We start from the raw sequence: 20,029 nt of genomic DNA, 5'->3' as shown, positions 1-20,029 counted from the left end.
CCCATATACCGGTTCAAAACATCCCCATTTGAGTCGAACTTTTTACAGTCATTGTTTTATTTTAAATCAAACCTCCCTGCCTTCAGCCTGAAGCTTTGTTCAGCTCCTCTCCAAGGCAGCCGTGCGGCATGAAGTGGTTTAAAGTTTTGTTTGCAAGTATCCTCTCCCCCCCCCCCCACGCCTTCACCGCCCCCTTGCAAAGTGTAGAAGGAGTGGCAACTCTTGCCCCATCTACCAGGGGTTGGAACAATGTTTCATGCTAGTTCCGGGGCCGCCGGGTATAAAGAGCTTTCTGCAATGTCTGGAGGGTGGGAGAGTAGGGAAGAAGCGATGTTTCAGCTGACGAGCGCTCCTTACTTCTGCAACTACTAGCGGGACCGGGAAAGGAGGGGAAGAAAAAAAAGAGAGAGAGAGAGAGAGGAAAGAGAAGCGCGCTTTCCTCAGCTAAGTCAGCCCAGCAAAAGCGCTGGGAGATCGGAGCATCTCAGATGGCAGCGCGGCAGCGCATGGACGGAGGGCGAGCAGCTGCTTGCAAACTGCTCATCTTACTCGCTGCCTGCCTATTAAAAGCCAGCTGCCAAGGTAAGCCCCCCCCCAAACTCAGCTTCTGCTCCTCCGGGGACCCAGAAGAGAAGAACTGGGCTTAACGTCCCGATTCAGAGCAAGCCCGAACGTCTTCCAGACGCTCTGGACTACAGCTCCCATGACTCCCTGGTCCACAGGGCCCGTGCTGCCCGGGCAGCGGGAATTGCACGAGGGCTCTCCCTTGGAAAAAAGCTGAGGGAGGAACGGGGGAGATCCAAAGGGAGCGAAGAAACGGCTACCACCCCAGACTTCCGCAGGTCCGCTCGGTTAACTCCCGCCGAATCCAACGAAGTTGAAATGTACCGGGTCACCTTCCCGAGGAAAGATTTTATTCCCAGACTGGACGTGGAAAGGCTCAGAGGGGGAAAAGGGCTTTTTAGCTCTAGGCCAGGGGTCTTCAAACTTGGCCCTTTGATGACTTGTGGACTTCAACTCCCAGAATTCCTCAGCCAGGCATGCCTGGCTGAGGAATTCTGGGAATCGAAGTCCACAAATCATCAAAGGGCCAAGTTTGAAGACCCCTGCGCTAGGCTATTATCCGCTATAGGATTTAACAAGCGGTTCCCCTCGTTCAGGCCAGTTCAGAGGGAGAGAGGGAGGCTTCAAGGGAAAACGGCGGTGCCAAGGGAAATGCGCCTGGCTTTTGCCGGCCGCTTTTCCCCACCCGACTCTCGACCGCCCCTTGACCCGTTTTCGGAGCGGGCCGCGGAGTTTCTCCCGGTTCTTTTGACAGCCCGCCGCAACTTCCGAGGCGCTCGCAAAGCAGCCCGGCGGAACCGAGCTGGAGGCGCATCTTTAGTAGCCATTCATTGCCTGTGCTGTTCTCGCCCCACCCCGCCGTTTCCCCTTGGCTTAGGGAGGAATAGCGTCTGGTGCGCCTGACGGGCGGGGAAGGAGAGAGAGAGAGAGAGAGAGGGAGGGAGGGAGAGAGAGAGAGGGAGGGAGGGAGAGAGAGGGAGGGAGAGAGAGAGAGAGAGAGTGAGGGAGGGAGGGAGAGAGAGAGTGAGGGAGGGAGAGGGAGGGAGAGGGAGGGAGGGAGAGAGAGAGAGAGAGAGAGTGAGGGAGGGAGGGAGAGAGGGAGGGAGGGAGAGGGAGGGAGAGAGAGAGAGAGGGAGGGAGAGAGAGAGAGAGGGGGGGAGAGAGAGAGAGAGGGAGGGAGGGAGGGAGAGAGAGAGGGAGAGAGAGAGTGTTTTCATTTGCCACAAAGTCCCCCAACGAGGCTTCCTCCGGATTAGCCCCTCGCTGTGGACAGGCACGTTTGGCTTGAAAAGAGATGCTTGCCTATGGCCATAAGGCTAACTAACGGGCGGCCCTGAGGGTTTTCAGAAGAACTCCTTTCCGACGACTCCCCGAGTTTCACCTCCCGCCCGGCCCTCCTTCTCCCCTCGACCAGACTGAGGCAGATTGGAAGGGGAAGGCGGAAACTTATTTTTTCCCCTCTTAGCTTTGCTGTTGCTAGGCAACGCGGGCACCACGTGACTGGTTCCGCTTGGTTTCTCCTCGTCGCCCGCCCTTACACTTGTATACCGCTTCGCGGTGCTTTGCAGCCCTCTCTTAAGCGGTTTACAGAGTCAAGCCGTATTGCCCCCGACAATCTGGGCCCACGATCCTAGTTGTGGAGGATGGAGAAGCTGCGCGGCCTTATTTCCACCTTGTAGTGCCTCCCTTCCCCCCCCCCTCTTCTTGTCACACCCAAACACAACAATAATTACCCACAGCGAATGAAAGCCCTATTGTTGGATCAGATTAGGAGAAAGAGCAAATTTCCTGGGGCACACATATAGGCCTGGGATGGGGGTAGTGCTGGTGTGTGGATGCATTCAAAAGGTTAATCTGCTTTCTTTTGCTCCAGTCTTGGCATAATCTCCTTAGGAGGATTCTAGTAATTATATTGCGAGTTCTGCTGGCAGCCCCCTTTTGCTGACCACGGAACTGAGTTAAGCAGGTACTGAAAGCTGAAACATATTAAGAGACCCTTCAAAATCTGTGGCTGAACAGTTAGAAAACAATTTATTATTATTATTATTATTATTATTATTATTATTATTATTATTATTATTATTATTATTATTATTATTATTATTATTATTATTATTTGCAGTTCCTGATTGTGTGCACGTGCCCTGCTGTCAGTAGGACTCTTTTGTTTTGCCTTCATGTGCTGTGAGAATCCAATTAATCATAGCTTATTCAATTTGTGGTTCATAATCACCATAGTGTAATGAATGGATGTGGATATTATTTTCACTAGGGTATGAAATCAGGGTTCAGATTCTTTTCACAATTGTTATTTAGGTGGAGATTGCCAGCTTTGGAATTCTTGGGGATCCTTGAAACAGGTTCCTAAAGGTGGTCATGTTAATAATTTGCAGCACATGCAAAAAGTTGTGGCACTTGAAAGATTTAGGGTTTTCATGGATGTCTTCAGAATGGGGGGGGGGGAAATGAGAGGCTATATGCCAAGGTACCATCATACAAATGATGCAGTATACTGTACTGCCGGCCCGAGTTTCATATTGAAACCGCACCCACCCCATTACTGGCAGTGGTAAAAAAGTTTGACATCCCTGCTGTACATACTTGTGTCAGATGTCACTGTTCTGTAGTGAGTCATGTATGTAATAGTGATAATGTGCTTCCTTTTTACAGGTAGTCCTCGATTTATGACCAAATTTGAACCCAAACTGTTGCTAAGTGAGACATTTGTTAAGTGAGTTTTGCCCCATTTTGTGACCTTTCTTGCTACATTTGTTAAGTGAATCACTACAGTTAAATTAGTATCACGGTCGTTAAGTGAATCTGGCTTTCCCATTGACTTTGCTTGTTGGAAAGTATATAAAAGGGGATCATGTAATCCCAGGACACTGCAACCGTCATAAATATGAGTCAGCTGCCAAGCATTTTGGCAATTTTGATCATATGCTATGACCATGGGAGTGCTGCAATGGTCATAAGTGTGAAAAAGGGTCATAGGTCACTTTTTTAGTGCCGTTGTATCTTCAAACGGTCACTAAATGAATTGTTGTAATTTAATGACTAAAAGTTGTTTTTTAAAAGTTGTTTCCCCACCAATTCATTGCATATCATTTACGGAAGAAGATAATCTTGCAAATGAGTCACACTGGAGAAGCAAGAGATGAAAGAACGGTGCTTTCAATTTTAAATTGAATTAGATTAGATGGTTTTCTGTATTGGTTCATCATCACTTCTCTATGGGCTTTTTTCTGAAAAGTTTGGATGCTCACGCAAATCATGAGGTGACTCCATCCAGCCACCTCATTCTCTGTCGTCCCGTTCTTCTCTTGCCCTCAATCTTTCCCAGCATTAGGCTCTTCTCCAGTGAGTCCTTCCTTCTCATTAGGTGGCCAAAGTATTTGAGTTTCAACTTCAGGATCTGGCCTTCTAAAGAGCAGTCAGGGTTGATCTCCTCTAGGACTGACCGGTTTGATCGCCTTGCAGTCCAAGGGACTCGCAGGAGTCTTCTCCAGCACCATAGTTCAAAGGCCTCAATTCTTTGGCGCTCGGCCTTTCTTATGGTCCAACTTTCACAGCCATAAATTGCAACTGGGAAGACCATAGCCTTGACTATACGAACTTTTGTTGGCAGGGTGATGTCTCTGCTTTTTAGTGTGCTGTCTAGATTTGCCATGGCTTTCCTCCCAAGGAGCAAACATCTTTTAATTTCTTGGCTACAGTCCCCATCTGCAGTGATCTATTATGCCACCTCTTTTTCCAATGCCAGCTGTTTTTTCAGCCAGCAGATACTTTTCCATTATAATTAAATCTTACATTAAATTGCTTTTGATAGTTATCTTTGTACCTTGGATTTGACTAGACTATTGCCATGTTCCAACAGGAATTTGACTAAGTTGCAGACTATGGTAGTAGCCAGTGCCTTAACCTTAAGTAGCTTCATTTTTCCAAATTAATAGATATTTTTGTGGAATAGTGCCATTATCAATTTATCTGTTAAATTTATTTGCCACTTACCTCACTGTGGGGCTATTCTAGGTGGCTTAGAACAATAAAAAGGAAGAAATGAAAGAGTAAACAGAACAAAAGTAAGATAATAGAACAATAAAATAAACAATGAAAAAGAAGACAATGGGAAATACAACTATATGATTACCAAAAAAAAGGAGAAAAGAATGGATAGAGAGCACAGAACAACAGTGTGTGTGTGTGGGGGGGGGGGGGAGGAAGTGGAGCCTGTTTATAATGGTAAAAGGAATGGTACTATTAAAATTTTATTCCATTCTTCCTGGAAAGAGCTTTCCTGCACTTTATACTCCCAAACAGACCGTATAATAAATTAGATTGAGAAAAATTGTAATAAATAAGATGTTTGGATTGTATAAGCGGAATGAATGAGGATTGAGTTTCAAAACAAATATAGAATAGATTCAGAGGAAAGAGAAGACTATGAAATTTGTAGTTGGGTGGAGTTTTTTTTTTAATTCCATTTATATCCCGCCCTTCTCCGAAGACTCAGGGCGGCTTACAAGCTTAGCAGTAGCCTTCATTCTATGTATATGCCTGCTGGGCTTTCACACACACCCCAAGCGGCATTATTACAAAGTCAGCTTATTGCCTCCAACAATCTGGGTCCTCATTTTACCTACCTCGGAAGGATGGAAGGCTGAGTCAACCTTGAGCCTGGTGGGACTCGAACCTGCACTAATTGCAGGCAGCTGGTGTTACTTAAGGAGGCATTAGCCCACTTGCTCCACCAAGTTGATGAGATTTTCAAAACAAGCAAGAAATATAAAGAACAGGGAGAGTATGGATTGGTTGATGAACCTGGTGGAAGCAAATGTGTTTGTATAGCAGAGTTCCCCAACCTTTCTGGCTTTGCGGACCAGTGGGGAGAAGGGATGTGAACGGTGAGCAAGCACACATGTGTGCACCTCGATTTGTGCAAGCGCTGTGCATATGCTCACCTGCTGAATTGCACTTGCCCGCCACATCCATGGCTCAGTTCCAAATGACTCAAAGCCCCGGGGACCGCTGATGTATAGAAAGATAGAAAGAAGTATAGTGAATGGTGTGGATATAAACTGATTATCTTTTCTTTTCTTTTGACTGTTTTTAATCTCTTACTTTTAATTTCTTCACTTTACTGTTTCTTATTCCTTTTCCGCACTCTGCATAACATCACTTACCCTAATATGGAGCATTGTTCAAAAGATCAGTATGGTGTGCATAGTTGAAGAAGATACAGTAGAACATTTTGAAGGTCTAATGAAATTCCTTCTTGAGAATCCTGATGATTAATGCTGTTATATATTTCAGATTAAAAACAAAGTCATGGAAGATAGAAGTTGAGGAAGCAAAAAATACTGAACATTTTGTGCACCCTGTGTGTGCTCATCCTTACTCAGAATAATTTGTGAATTAAAACTAAGCAGAATGTTAGACCCAGAGGTGCTCAGATGTTATCACAGTCTAATATTCTTGACTTATAGTCCCCATTATTGAAATTGTGTTCTCTGTATTATACGTAGTACAATAGACGTCAGGAAATCAATTAGAGTTATAAATAGAAACTACAATTACAGTCAGGTTCTATATTCCAATGCTTATTTGCAGAGCAAGAAATGATTTCCCTCTATATTCAAGGAAGTCAATATATTTTCTTGCATTTGGCTTTTCTACGTTATGGGAAACACATTTATAACATATAGTAGTAAAAAGACAAGACCCAGTTTGGTGTAACCTTTGAGGCTTCAGGCTAGAAAGTGGGAGACCATGACTTGTAGTCCTGTCTTGGGCACAAAACCATCTGACTGACCTTGGGCCAGTCACTTTCTCTCAGTCCTGGGAAAAAAGCAATGGCAAATCATTTCTGAAAACCTTGCCAAGAAAACTGGCCAGGCATTCTCCTATAATCACACGTGATTGAGTGAAACAAAATAAAATAAAATAAAAGGACACTATTTCACATAGGGTTTGTAGGTTGTATCCTTTTTTTCTTGGGAAAATTATATTTCAGAAACAGTGATTATATTATAGGGTTTTAATAGGGTTTTAATCTTTCATTTAAAGGGAAAACTGTTAAACGTATCCTTTATTTTTACCACTAAAGGTATTTTTAACCATTTTGTTTTTACTGAAATTTTGCACTCACTTTATTCCAGTTATATATCACATCATATAGCAATGTGTTCAGTTATTTATATTAACATGTTACAAATACTTTTGTTAGTAAATCTTTAATGTTTTAATTTGTATTTTTAGAATATTAATAGATCTTAATAACAGGCACAGATCCTTCTGGAACTAAGTAAAGGAAAGGGTTTTCGTTATCTTCATTTTATTTTTTCAAGATTGAAGAAGCAAGTTAGACGTTTCTTTATAAGTGAACAATGAATTAAGTTTTAGTTAACAATACTTTTTTTAAAAAAAAGATAAAACAGCACTTGATTTTTGTACCTTCCTTAATCTTCCTTTAATAATTTACCCCTTTTTATGTCCCAGGCAGTGAAGTATATTAGGAATTTGCTAAATAATCACCTAAAGTGGAGAATAGGACAAGAAGACAGTATTTCAGTTAATTGTTGAAAGCAGAAACTAGATGACACTAGATTAGACTTAAATTCCTCTTTACCGATGGTTACAGTGGCAGTGAATTATTAAACTAAAGACAAGCAGATATTTGTGGAGTCTTTGCATCCCTTGACTTACTTACTTTGATACCTCATTGAACTCAATTGTGCATCTTTCTGAAAGGATTGCAGTGTTAAGCTAGGGTAGATATGTGATCTAGTTAGAGCTTCAAGTGCATTAATGAAAAAGGGCCATGTTGTTTTATATTGAGCTACCTAGAAATCTGAGACACAAAATTTCACTTTAATCCAAATTTATCTTTCTTGGTTTCTGCATGAAATTAGAAAACAGTTATTTAAATGGAGAGGGTAAATGAGAATGCTGGTTAAAGTTTTATTTTTCCTCCTTGCCCCCTGCCCACTTCTGGCTTCTTAGGCTAATATTGTATTGTTCTGAAAGACTTGTTACTGCAGTATCTTTTTCTTTTGTGTAACATAGGTCTAAACCTGCAGTAGACTGAGGAAGAGTTTTCAGAATTTGACCCTTACTGATTTGGTTACCTCAGCTGACAGCTTCATGTAAGATTAACCAAAAGAAAATTTTAGAATTTTGAGTTTTTAAAATCAAGTTTACATACAAACCTCATTCTTAGAATATAGACTGAGGGCACAAAATCTAAAGCAGATATTGCAGTGGTCCAACTTTGAGTTTTGTGAAGAAATGAAAGGCAAATATACATGTCCGAGGATAATGTTGCAGGATCCAATCTGGGTTGGTCACTACACTAGGATGAAAGGTTTAGTCTTCCGAGCTTTTTGGACTCATGCTGGAACCCATCCTCAGGAAACTTCTCTCTCACCAGAATTGAGAGAGTTGAGATAGAACTTCTCAAAATTTGTGAAGCAAGTCTGCTACCTATTTCACAGTGGTATGAGGGTGGATGAACGGAGAAAAATACTCAGCAACATTTTTTCTGCCATTAGAGTAATGAATTTATCAATTTCAGTTTTCAATATGATTAAAAGCTGATGGTGGCCCAAGCTTTTACAGTTAACTCTCAAGTGAGTGTTTTTCTGAATAATAATAGAAAATTCAAAGTAAATAATGTATAGGTTGTCCCTTTAATGAAAACCAGTTTATATCTCATTAGACTTTTTTAGTTAAGTTAAATCATACTCAACCTGGTAATTCGGTGGTAAAAGACATGTAATGCTTCAGAAGGTCTTTGACACATTGTACAGGTCAGCCTCTTTAATCAGACTTTTTCATGGACTACCATGCACATGTGAATTTCTTAAATATGTGTGATATCCCATTGAATTAATTGACAAAGCAAATTCAGTACTATATTGGAAATAACACATAGGTCTTGAATAAATTAGGGCACCCATAATAACTGCAAGGAGAGAGAGATTAAGTTAAATATTAGTTTAAAACCTTCATCAACTGAGAAATTTTTAATGAGTGGCTGAGAACATCACCATGTGATTAGACTACTATGATGGGCTCTGAAAGCTGCAATCAGCTTCAGCTTATTTCTCTGACTGAATATTGCCCATCTATGTGAATATCCAAGGAGGGATTGCTGCGGGTCCCTGGATCAGATTCTATAACTTGGCAATATCATCTTTGTCAGTATAATGTATTAAAATGTACAACTTAGCCCCAGAATTAAGTTCAATAGTATTCATTGGTACTTATTTCCAGATAAGCAATATAACATGAATTAGTTATAAAATAAACTAACATAGACTATGTTAAACCATGTGTGCTTTGGAACATATTTTAATACAAATGGTGGTTTTCTACTTTTAAATAGCAAAATAGAAGTTTTAAATACTATTTTTCTATTTTGAAATCTTAGCAGCACTTTTTCATTTCTTTACTTTTACTATATTTTCCCCAAGGATAAATAATTAAGCCTATGTATTGGGGGGAAAAAGGGGCGTGGTGGCTCAGTGGGTTAGGATGCTGAGCTTGTCAATCGGTAGGTTGGCAGTTTGGTGGGTCGAATCCCGAGTGCCGCGTAACAGAGTGAGCACCTGTTACTTGTCCCAGCTTCTGCCAACCTAGCAGTTCGAAAGCACGTAAAAATGCAAGTAGAAAAATAGGGACCACTATGGTGGGAAGGTAACAGCGTTCTGTGCGCCTTTGGCACCTAGTCATGCTGGCCACATGACCACGGAGACGTCCTCGGACAAGCGCTGGCTCTTCGGCTTTGAAACGGAGATGAGCACTGGCCCCTAGAGTTGGAAACGACTAGCATGGATGTGCGGGGGAACCTTTACCTTTACCTTTTATTGGGAGAAAATAATGTTAAAATCTTTTCTGTTTTTAAACATTTTAAAAGAATATTTTTCATCCAAATACTTTTTCATCCAAATTCCTTTTTCTGTTCCAGTGATGTCAAAAATTGATACTGTACATAGCAAAGCAAGCAGGTTGCCTGCGTACTTGCTTTCCACTTTACTTACCTACTAGTGCAGGGCTTTTCAACCTTTTCACCCATTGTACCACTTTTAGGATATGGCAACATCTGAGTATCACCAGTCGCCTAACAAGGTGTCAAAAACTTGATGACACCCCCCAAAAAAGGAAAATAAGTGATGAAGTACAGGTAGTCCTCGACTTACAACAGTTCGCTTAGTGACTGTTCAAAGTTACAGTGGCACTGAAAAAAGTGCCCCCCAAGCCACAGCCGAACAAGACGCCTGCCTGCCTGGCGGCGCTCTTCCTCCTGTCCGAGGTTTTCATTGTTGTGAGCATTTCTGTTGAGGATTGGCAGCGGGGGTGGGGTGGGGTGGTGTTTGGTTTTTATCCCCCCCATCTGCTGGGTGGTTGCAGCAGGTTTTGGTCACTTCACATGACCCTGGGACACTGTGACCGTCATAAATATGAATCAGTTGCCAAGCATCTCAATGTAAATCAGAAGACCCTGGAGATATTGCAACATTCCAGCTGATTGGCGCTTCTGGGCTCAGCGGAAGCACTGGGATCAGCACCGAGCTATAGCTGGAGCCTGGTGCTGATCCTGGTGCTTCCACTGAGCCCTGACAGCCCAGAAGAAGCGCTGATCCTGGCGCTTCCAGTGAGCCCTGACAGCCCTGCAGCTCCAGCCATCTCTCGCTCAGGCTTGTGCGATGCTGCCACTAGTTCAGCTCATTCCCCTCCTCCACTACCACTTTTCTAGGATGGTCGCGTACCACCTGCCAGGTACCAATGTACCACAGGTGGTACCCGTACCACTGGTTGAAAAGCCCTGTACTAGTGTTTTCTACTATTTCACTGAAAAATGAATCCAAGTATCATATTAAATTATTATATTTAATATAATCAGTATTATATTCAGTGCTTTTTTTGTAAGAAAAATGGTGCCGGAACTCACATCTTGTTGATTTTTTTTATTAAAAAATATATATTCAGTTCTTAACATTAATTTATCGTATTTAAGACAAATGTTCATAGTAAATTTTACACTAAAAATTACAAAAAGATTTTCAATTCACCAACAATTTTTTAAAATAAAGAAATTACTTACCTTTCACACGTAGTCAATCACTGTACACACACCCACACACACCAGTTGTGTAACAAAACATAATGGTCGCCGCCCGCAGTAAGCACTCGGCATGTGACCACATGACCAGTCACAAGCCAAGCAGTGCCACAAGCTGAGCAGCACCATCACAACCATCACAGACGAAGTACGCATGCATTGGACTTGACACACAAGCAGCCTGCATGCACCGTTTTAATGATTTTGCTACCGACCTGCTATGCTCGTCGAAAAAAGGTGCCGGAACTCTGTTCCGGTGCGTTCTATGACAAAAAAAGCACTGATTATATTAATAAGAAATGTACCATTATATGCAACATGAATAGTACATCATCTAAATGGAAACATGATAATACTAATTGTGCTCACATATTTCCGAGGTAATTCAGAATCACTCTTTTGGTTTCACTGTCCTTAAAATGGATTAGAGACTGAAAGATCAGTGCTATTCGGTTTTCTTAAAAATGATAAGAATTAAGGCAAGTCTTTTACAATGTTATCAAAAGTGTTCAGAAAGCCATTTTTAATTAAGGTATAACTCTTCTACAAGCACAGACAAGTTCAGCTGTAAAGTCATTTTACTTAAATGAAAATAACTTTCATAAATATATGTTGAAAGTCCTAGGGATAAATAGATATCACACTAAGAGAGCAACCATATCTGTTGTAAGAAAACACTAATGCTTGGAGGGCAGGCAAATCTGAAGACCTGATGTCTCAAACAATGCAGAATGGAAATAAGGAAAGAAGAGTAATTGTACTTGCTGCTTCTTTCTGGATTTACATTTGTGTGTGTGTGTGTGTGTGTTTAAATAAATTCCCTTTTAACTGTTTCAGTGTAAAAGTGTTGCCCTACATGTGCTCCAGCACCATCTAGTTGTAGGGCATGTCTAAAGTCAGAAGATGAACATTTCCATCACTTGAATAAATTCATAGGCAATATTTATCAACAACAGCTTTTTCTGTGGAGGGACCAACCTGAAAACGATGCTTACTATCTGTAGTGTCTTAATTATAAGAGATACAATAATGTACATTCTTAATTAGTTTGCTGATTAAGCAAACCAGTGGAAACAATGATGGAATACTGTTATCTCTTTGTAAAAAAATGCGAGTTGAAATGATTACTTCAATGTGATGATTCATTCAGGTTGTTTACAGTTAAATGTATTTGTCATTCTAATATGACATTAAACTAATTTAGTGACTTAGCAGACTACTTTTGAATGTGGGTGCATATTTTCATTAGCACTATACGTTAATCTGTGTGAGCCAATTCTTCAGACATCTTTTTTACAACCTGGTGGAACACTATATTGCCTTTTAAACTATTGCATTCAGTAGTGAAAAATAACGGTGTAGTTGTCGGAACATTACTGGCAGGACTTCTAATATCTTAGATATTGGTACATTTCCTGTAAGCCAGGGGTGTCAAACTCAATTTCATTGAGGGCCGCATCAGCATTGCAGTTGCCCTCAGGGGGCCGGGTGGGTATGGCCTGGGTGGGCGTGGCCTACTGGGTAGGCATGGTTAGAGTGCATATGGCCTACTGGGTGGGCGTGGCCAGCTCTATATCATTCGCATCAAGGGTGCCTATGGGGGCCTGGGCAGGAGTGGGACAGATCTGAGGGTCTCTGGCAGCAGGAGGGTCTCTGGGCCAGGGCCAAGGCAGAGGGGGCCGTTCCCTCACTGTTTCCAGGCCACATGGAACTACTTCACGGGCCGGATCTGGCCCCCGGGCCTTGTGTTTGACATGTCTGCTGTAAGCTATTCAGATATTGCGCTTCTTTGCTTTCCGCTTTCAGGTTAGCAACAAGGTGCCTTTTTATTATGCATCTCTTTCCATAGTGAGATCGATAGATTGACCCTAACTACAGTATGTACAAAAGCATCAGTAATATTCTTTCCATTACTTTTTTCCTTATGTTCTGAGGTGATTGATCAGAGTTTAGACGAATATGGATTGAACCCAGTCATGTGTGCTTTAGAACTGAAAGCCCTTATTCCGGTTTCTCTTAAGGCAATTTTTACAGAAAACAAAAGTATTGACAATGTACCATACTCAAATGCACTGTTCCTTCTATAAAAATCAGTTGAACCCAGAATAAAGTCCATCCTGCTTGGATCTTAAAAGATAATCAAAATGGAGAGATTCATTTTCACATACCATTAACAATTTACCTCGATTGCATTTTAGGAAATATTATTGATTTGCTTGAGGAAGACAAGATTCTATTTCAGAATAATCATTTTGCAATAAAATGGTGAATAGATAAGCTTTGGGCAAATGCTCCTGCTGCCAATTGTACTTTGTATCTGTGGCTGATACCTTGGGTTTTAAAGAGTATTCCAAGGAGGCAGTGAAGATTATTATCCTTTTCATTGCCAGCTAGTAAAACAAGCCATTTCCAGATGTCTATGGAGATTCTCATTCATCCAGGTCATGGTTGTCACAGAGTTGCTTTCCCCTCCATCCAGTCAGAGCTGAAGAAGCTTCTTAGATGAGAAGCGAAATGTCTTCAGAGAAAAACAAGAAAGTCCAGTTGCCTTGGGAAAAGGCACCTTTGGAAGCCATTTCCAGTTTACCCTGTTGTTGTAATATACTTTACTTTGAACTGAGGACAGAAGATCTCTAAGCAGGCAAAGAAGGATGGTAATATGAGAGTGTGATATTCATTCATTCATTAAATTTATATGCCATCCATCTCACTATCAAGTGACTTTTAACGACTGGAGAGTAACAGGTTTGGTAATAGGATTGCTAAAGTACAAGCATTGAACATTGTAGCTACTCCTACACTGGCCGAATAGGAGTTTAAGCTGGTAACTTCTTTGGAGTTTTTTGGCTATCTGTAGCCTGGATCCCTACCCTTTCTGTTGGTGAAAGAGGTGACTGTAGGTGACTGAGGAAGATGACTTTGATAGAAATACAAGTAGTCCTTGACTTACGACCACAATTGAGCCCAAAATTTTCATTGCTAAGCGAGATAGTTAAGTGAATTTTGTCCCATTTTATTATTTATTTATTTATTTATTTATTTATTTATTTAATTTGTATACCGCCCTTCTCCCGAAGGACTCAGGGCGGTGAACAGGGCAGTACATATTAAAAAACAAAATACAAAAATTAAAAAAGATTAAACAAAATGCCCACGAATAAGTTAAAACACATTAAAAAGTAGGTTAAAACACATTAATAAAACCCAACCCCATCCCATCAGGCCAGGCCAGCTTGTTCGAAGAGGTAAGTTTTGAGATCGCGCCAGAAGGAGCGGAGGTCAGGCGCCATCCGGAGCTCGACCGGAAGATGGTTCCATAAATCTGGCGCACCCACAGAGAACGCCCTCCCCCTGGGGGCCACCAGTCGACATTCTTTGACCGGTGGCACCCTGAGGAGGCCCTCTCTGTGGGAGCGTACTGGGCGGAGGGAAGTTTTATGACTTTTCTTGCCACAGTTGTTAAGTGAATCACTGTGGTTGTTAAATTAGCAACACAGTGGTTAAGAATCTGGTTTCCCATTGATTTTGTTTCTCAAAAGATCGCAAAAGGTGATCACATGACCCCAGGGACGCCGCAACCGTCATAAATATGACTTAATTGCCAAGCGTCTGAATTTTGATCACGTGATCATGGTAATACTGCAGTGGTTGTAAGTGTGATCAATGGTCCTAAGTCACTTTTCTCAGTGCCGCTGTAACTTCAAACAGTCACGAAGTGAACTATTGTAAATCGAGGACTACATGTGTGCAAGAGCTGTTATCTAGGCCAGGGGTAGGCAAGCTTGGCTCTTTTATGACTTGTGGACTTCAACTCCCAGAATTCCTGAGCCAGCCATGCTGAGGGAAAAGGGAAAGGTTTCCATGCTGAGCTATGCTGGCTCAGGAATTCTGGGAGTTGAAGTCCACGAGTCATAAAAGAGCCAAGGTTGCCTACCCCTGATCTAGGCAAAGGTGGCTGAAGCATTCTTCAAAACTTGGGAAGCAAAAATAAGGTTTGAAAGTACCTCCCTGATTCACTGGAGACAATCAGACAGAGACCTCCCTGATTCCCTGGAGTATAAGAAGGGTGGGAGACCTGTAGCATTAATCAGATTTGCACAGTTCTGTTATTGTAGCTAATCTCAATAGAGGTGTAGTTCTGGTCTTCCAGTGGAGTTGATTTCCTGGTCTGGTGTATCTGATGGGGCTGACTGTGACAAGCAGTTGTGTCAGGCTTGAAATAAGTGTTGATTGACAGAGAATGCTATCTGCCTTTAGGGGAAAATGGTACAGAAGAGGTAGGGACTGTGGTTGTGCTATTTCCAGAAGAAACAAATTAATTTGGTATAAAACATATAATCTGTAGTTGTTCTGTACCAGCCTGCTACCGGCCCTGCAGAAAAGGCAGGGACAACCCCTTTACAACCGGCAAGAGGCTGGAATTACGCCTGCCAAATTTATAGCTACAAAAACAAACAAGACACGAACCAAGAAACAGGAGCTTTAAGAAACATGAACCATCCGAGCGGTTGCCTTCAGCAAACCAGCCCTCCCAGACATTCCCCTTATATAGAGTTCAGGGCGTAGCTTCTCTCTGCCTCCTTCCGAGAAGCCCCATTGCCTTCCTCTGTTTACTCCTGATTGACTGCCTCCTGCGTCGGACGTCCTTGAACAGGGCCAGCTGTGGGTCATCTTCATCTACACTGTCAGGCTCACACAGCTGGGTCTCCGTGGTGACCAAGTGGGAGGGGTCTGGCTGAGGGCTATTATCAGCAAGATCTTCAACCCCCTCAGCAAGGTCTTCAACACCCCCCTCCTCCTCTGAGTCGTCCGACCCAACTGCCGAACCCACAGGCTGACCCTGAATCACAACAGTAGTTTGCAGAAACCAGTCCAGTTCATGCCTAATGATTTTTATTTTTTAACCAAATAAATTGTAGCGAAGATTAGTAACTGATAATAATACATTTACTAGCAAAATAATATTTGCATGTAATAAAAAAAAATGTGACTAATTTCCGAATTCCTCCTCCTAGTCTTAAGAGAAGAGGACAAAGAGGGTACAGGAGTATGGAGAGAGTCTAGGTTTCTGTCTCCTGTGATAAATCATGCTTTACCACACTTGACCACAGTTAGTAAATGTCCTTTGCAGTTTCTTTATCATTGATTTATTACCATCAGTGAACCAGGTGGATTCATAGAATTAGAGGGTAGGTAAAACAGCTAAGTGAACTTAGTTGTCACCCTAATTTATGGCTGGTTTATAAGCCAGGAGAACAGTAGTTGAAGAAAACAATTGTGGCTTGCCCAATCAGTTGTTGGTTCATCTTCATCTTTGCTTTTAGTTGGCTGTGCCATGTATTGCTGTAGATTGGTCAGAGTAGAAATGCACATTTGAGAGTTTCAGAGCTGCCTTGAATTCCTTGGCTGCAGCCCTGAGGCCCCACAAAGTGGAAGGACTACATTCTAATATTTAGTGTAACTAAAAATCACACACGATATAGTAATAAAAATATAATTAAAATGAAATTCATTACGGTTTGTTCTATCTATATTTTTTCCCCGTGCCCAGCTCTGGATATTTAATCGTGATACAGAAATTTATGAACTGTAATTGACAGACTGATTTCAGCAACGTTCTTATTACAGTATATCATGGATTCTATTTCTGTCAGTCTTTGTGAACTTCAACCTTGCAATCTTTATATTGTTTGGGTATGTAGCATTTTTTTAATTACAGAATATAGCCAGCAAAATAATCGATGCATCAGTTTGCCTGTCATGTACTATACAAGAATTTGAGTTGGGGCTTAGAAATACTTTGAATGAGTATAGAGAATGACGCGGTGGCTCAGTGGGTTAGGACGCTGAGCTTGTCGATCAGAAGGTCAGCAGTTTGGCGGGTCGAATCCCGAGTACCGCGTAGCAGAGTGAGCGCCTGTTACTCATCCCAGCTTCTGCTAACCTAGCAGTTCGAAAGCATGTAAAAATGCAAGTAGAAAAATAGGGACCACTACGGTGGGAAGGTAACAGCATTCCGTGCGCCTTTGGCGTCTAGTCATGCCGGCCACATGACCACGGAGACGTCCTCGGACAAGCTCTGGCTCTTCGGCTTTGAAATGGAGATGAGCACCGGCCCCTAGAGTCGGAAACGACTAGCACGCATGTGCAAGGGAACCTTTACCTTTACCTTAGAGAATGAAAAAACTTGATTATGAAATATGACACAAATTTTTGCCAAACATGTTTTTTCCACCTGTTTTGACAATTGTAGAAAATTCATTGTTGAATTAGAATGGTAAATATTTGAGGGCGGGAAAGAAAGGAGAATCAGTTCTCAGAAAATAGTGTGTAAGTTTTTATTCTTTTTGTCCCTCTTGTTTGACTGAGCAAAAGCCCAATCAAATACAACACGAATAAATCAGTGTAGAATGAGAAAAGCGTGGTATCTATATTTGTGAATTTTCTTTGCAGACTCTTGGAGCACATCACAGTAAATGAATACAAATGAATACATTTCATTTATTGAATGCTGATCCTCAAATATGGTACCAAGGTAACTTTAAATGATTGTTTGCCATCCTTTAGAAACAACCTCCAAACTCTATTATTATAGAAGTAGTTCTGTTGGATCTTTGTTTTAAGGAGATACCTTTCCATCTTGGCATAATGGGTTATCTCAAATCTCCTCTGCAGCTGCACAGAAAAAGACAATGAAGGTCTGCAGATCCTTTTTCAGAATGCTGTTTTGCAATTAAGGTGGAGAGTGGGAGGAAAAACATCTGAAGAACTACTAAAAAGATAAGGGAAGATCTTGTCACTTAACTTATCTTCTTAGGGGAAATGTATATGGCACCAGTAAGTGATTGATAAAGTCAGTAGGAGAGTAGGCTTGGTCTTAGTGGCTGACTTGTTTGATGAAAAAGGTATGGGCCTTCAAAAAACAAATCCTGCTATCCTTGTCATTCAGTGAAGATGTGATTAGATAATTTCTAACTCAAATACAGAGTATAATCAAGATTCAGAATGACTTTTGCAAATACGGATTTTGAAGATTTGGGGTCTGTGATAACTTAGATCAGGGGTGTCAAACTCAATTTCATTGAGGGCCGCATCAGCATTGCGGTTGCCCTCAGGGGGTCGGGTGGGTATGGCCTGGGTGGGCGTGGCCTACTGGGTGGGCGTGGCTAGAGTGCGTATGGCCTACTGGGTGGGCGTGGCCAGCTCTACATGGTTCGCATCAAGGGTGCCTATGGGGGCCTGGGCAGGAGTGGGACAGACCTGAGGGTCTCTGGCAGGAGGAGGGTCTCTGGGCCAGGGTCAAGGCAGTGGGGGCCGTTCCCTCACTGTTTCCAGGATGGCTTCGGGGGGCCGCATGAAACCACTTCACGGGCCAGATCCGGCCCCCGGGCCTTGTGTTTGACATGTCTGACTTAGATCATAATATTGCAGATGTACTTTTTTATATTTAAAATTTAAAACATGTCTACCTTGAAGTAGGTAGAGTTCTGATTTTCAGTTTAGGCTACCGTAGTGGTATTAATCTTCAAAATAAAAACACGGGGAGCTTTAAAACTGCTTGAAAAGGAACTTTCAAATCGCCATAATACTGAAAGAATGCAAGAATTTGTTATCACCTGGGCTTTTGCACTGTTGTCCTGCAGCTGGACCCTCTTATCAAAATGTCTCAAGAAATGTCTTCAGTAGTGATGCAAGGTTAAACAGTTCTGAAGATCCATTAAAAAGAGCTGTGGTTCGTGATGCTCTTGACTTTGGACTCCTGATTAATGAGCCCAAACTATACTTGCTGAAGACCAAGACCAGCAGCTCCATTGCTTTAGTCAGATGTAGGGGGAAGAAATAACGGTGTTACACCACAGCGCAACCAGTCAAGTAAAAGGTAATATCCTTGGTGATTTAATTGAATCCATTTTACTAGTCAAAAATGCAAAGCTGTATCCTCACCCCACTATAATTTAATTTATACATTAACAAGATTGTTGAGATGTTTGCCAAGCCAGAATTCCATCCTCCCTTTCTTGCTCACCTCCCTTTCTCTAATCTCTTTTATGCTAATGATGCAGCCATGCTGTCTATAACACCAGTAGGTCTCTAAAGATGCCTTCAAACTCCATCTCTTTACTGCTTCAGAGAACCCCTTGAAATAGCTTACAACCCTCTCCTTGCTTACCTACTGCAATCTATCCCTTAAAATGGAAGCAAAATGGTTGCTAGGCAAACATATAACTGAGAGACTCTGTAAAGATCACTGATAGCTGCAGTCTCATTTAGATAAAGTTCTCTCCATAGTGTTTGGTACCTAGCTCATCCACCCCCGCCCCCATTTTTGCCCCTTCATAGGGCTGAGAGAATGCTTAAACAAACTATCTCGTCCATAGCTGCTTTTTTCCACAGCATTTCCCTAAAAAGTGTTAATGACAAGTTAACAACTTAAGCTCTGTGCCCCTAGTTGATTAGAATTCTCTGGCCAGCTTGTCCTGCTACCTGAAACTGACCAGATCTTTATCAGTTTCATATTGTTAAGCACATAATGGTCACTAAATAAGGAGTGGTTGTACACCAAAACAAAAGTACTGGGACTCCCTAGAAACAATTTAAGCCTCCAACTACGGGTCCCCAACCTATGGGCTGCGGCCCACTACCAGGCCACGGCCTCTTGGCCGGTGGGCCGTGGAAATTGCTGGCCAGTGAGCGTATGCGTGCACTCCCCTCTCACACTAGCGCCCGCATGCGGGTGCAAACAGGGCGACTAGCACCAGGTGGGTGTGCGCAGCCTGTTTGCTCATGCACAAACAGGGTCCTTAGCTGCCACGGGGTGCGCAGCCATTTGCGAATTCATGCAGTGCTAGCGCATGCCACTAGTGCCACACCAGTTCGAGCGGCCCCATTTACATGTGTGCATACCCCAATTTGGAAGTTGCTCTCCTTCCCTCCAGGCCATGAGCCCGGAAAGGTTGGAGACCTCTGAACTAGATGGATGATCAATGGCAAATCACTGAAGAGATAAAATCTTTTAAATATGGGTATCTAGGTCTCTGTTTTCAGTCTTCTATTTTCTGGTCTACTCAAATAAGAGAATTTCTAGTAAAAGACCCCCAAAGCACCCCTTGTAATTGTTAAATTTCCAAGTCACATAGATAACAATTATGTCCCAGCAGCAATTAGACTATTTAAAGACAGAGTTTTTGGTTTGATGCTATATGGTGATCAGTTATGAATTGATAAGAAGGCTCCTGTCAGATGCAAGACATCAGGAGCCAGGACAAAGTTCAAAAGTATTACAAGTTTAGTTCATACAACCTATACCAGGGTAGGCAACCTTTGGCTCTTTTATGACTCGTG

General features: G+C 42.1%; 1 protein-coding gene across 1 annotated transcript in view; it reads left to right on the top strand.

Annotated features, from left to right (window-relative positions):
• Positions 1–256: 256 nt before the first annotated feature.
• LRP2 (LDL receptor related protein 2) overlaps positions 257–20,029 on the top strand; it is a gene marked incomplete at both ends in the record, with an annotated part of 164,913 nt that continues 145,140 nt past the window's right edge. Inside the window, 2 exon segments of the mRNA XM_083365355.1 lie at positions 257–324; positions 326–582. Of these exon segments, the coding sequence (XP_083221481.1) occupies positions 257–324; positions 326–582 (325 nt within the window).

Source organism: Vipera ursinii (assembly GCF_947247035.1).
Source record: "Vipera ursinii genome assembly, chromosome: 1".
Classification (NCBI taxonomy): Eukaryota; Metazoa; Chordata; class Lepidosauria; order Squamata; family Viperidae; genus Vipera; species Vipera ursinii.
The sequence above is the reverse complement of the archived record's forward strand: the minus strand, read 5'-3'. Positions and strand labels throughout refer to the sequence as shown.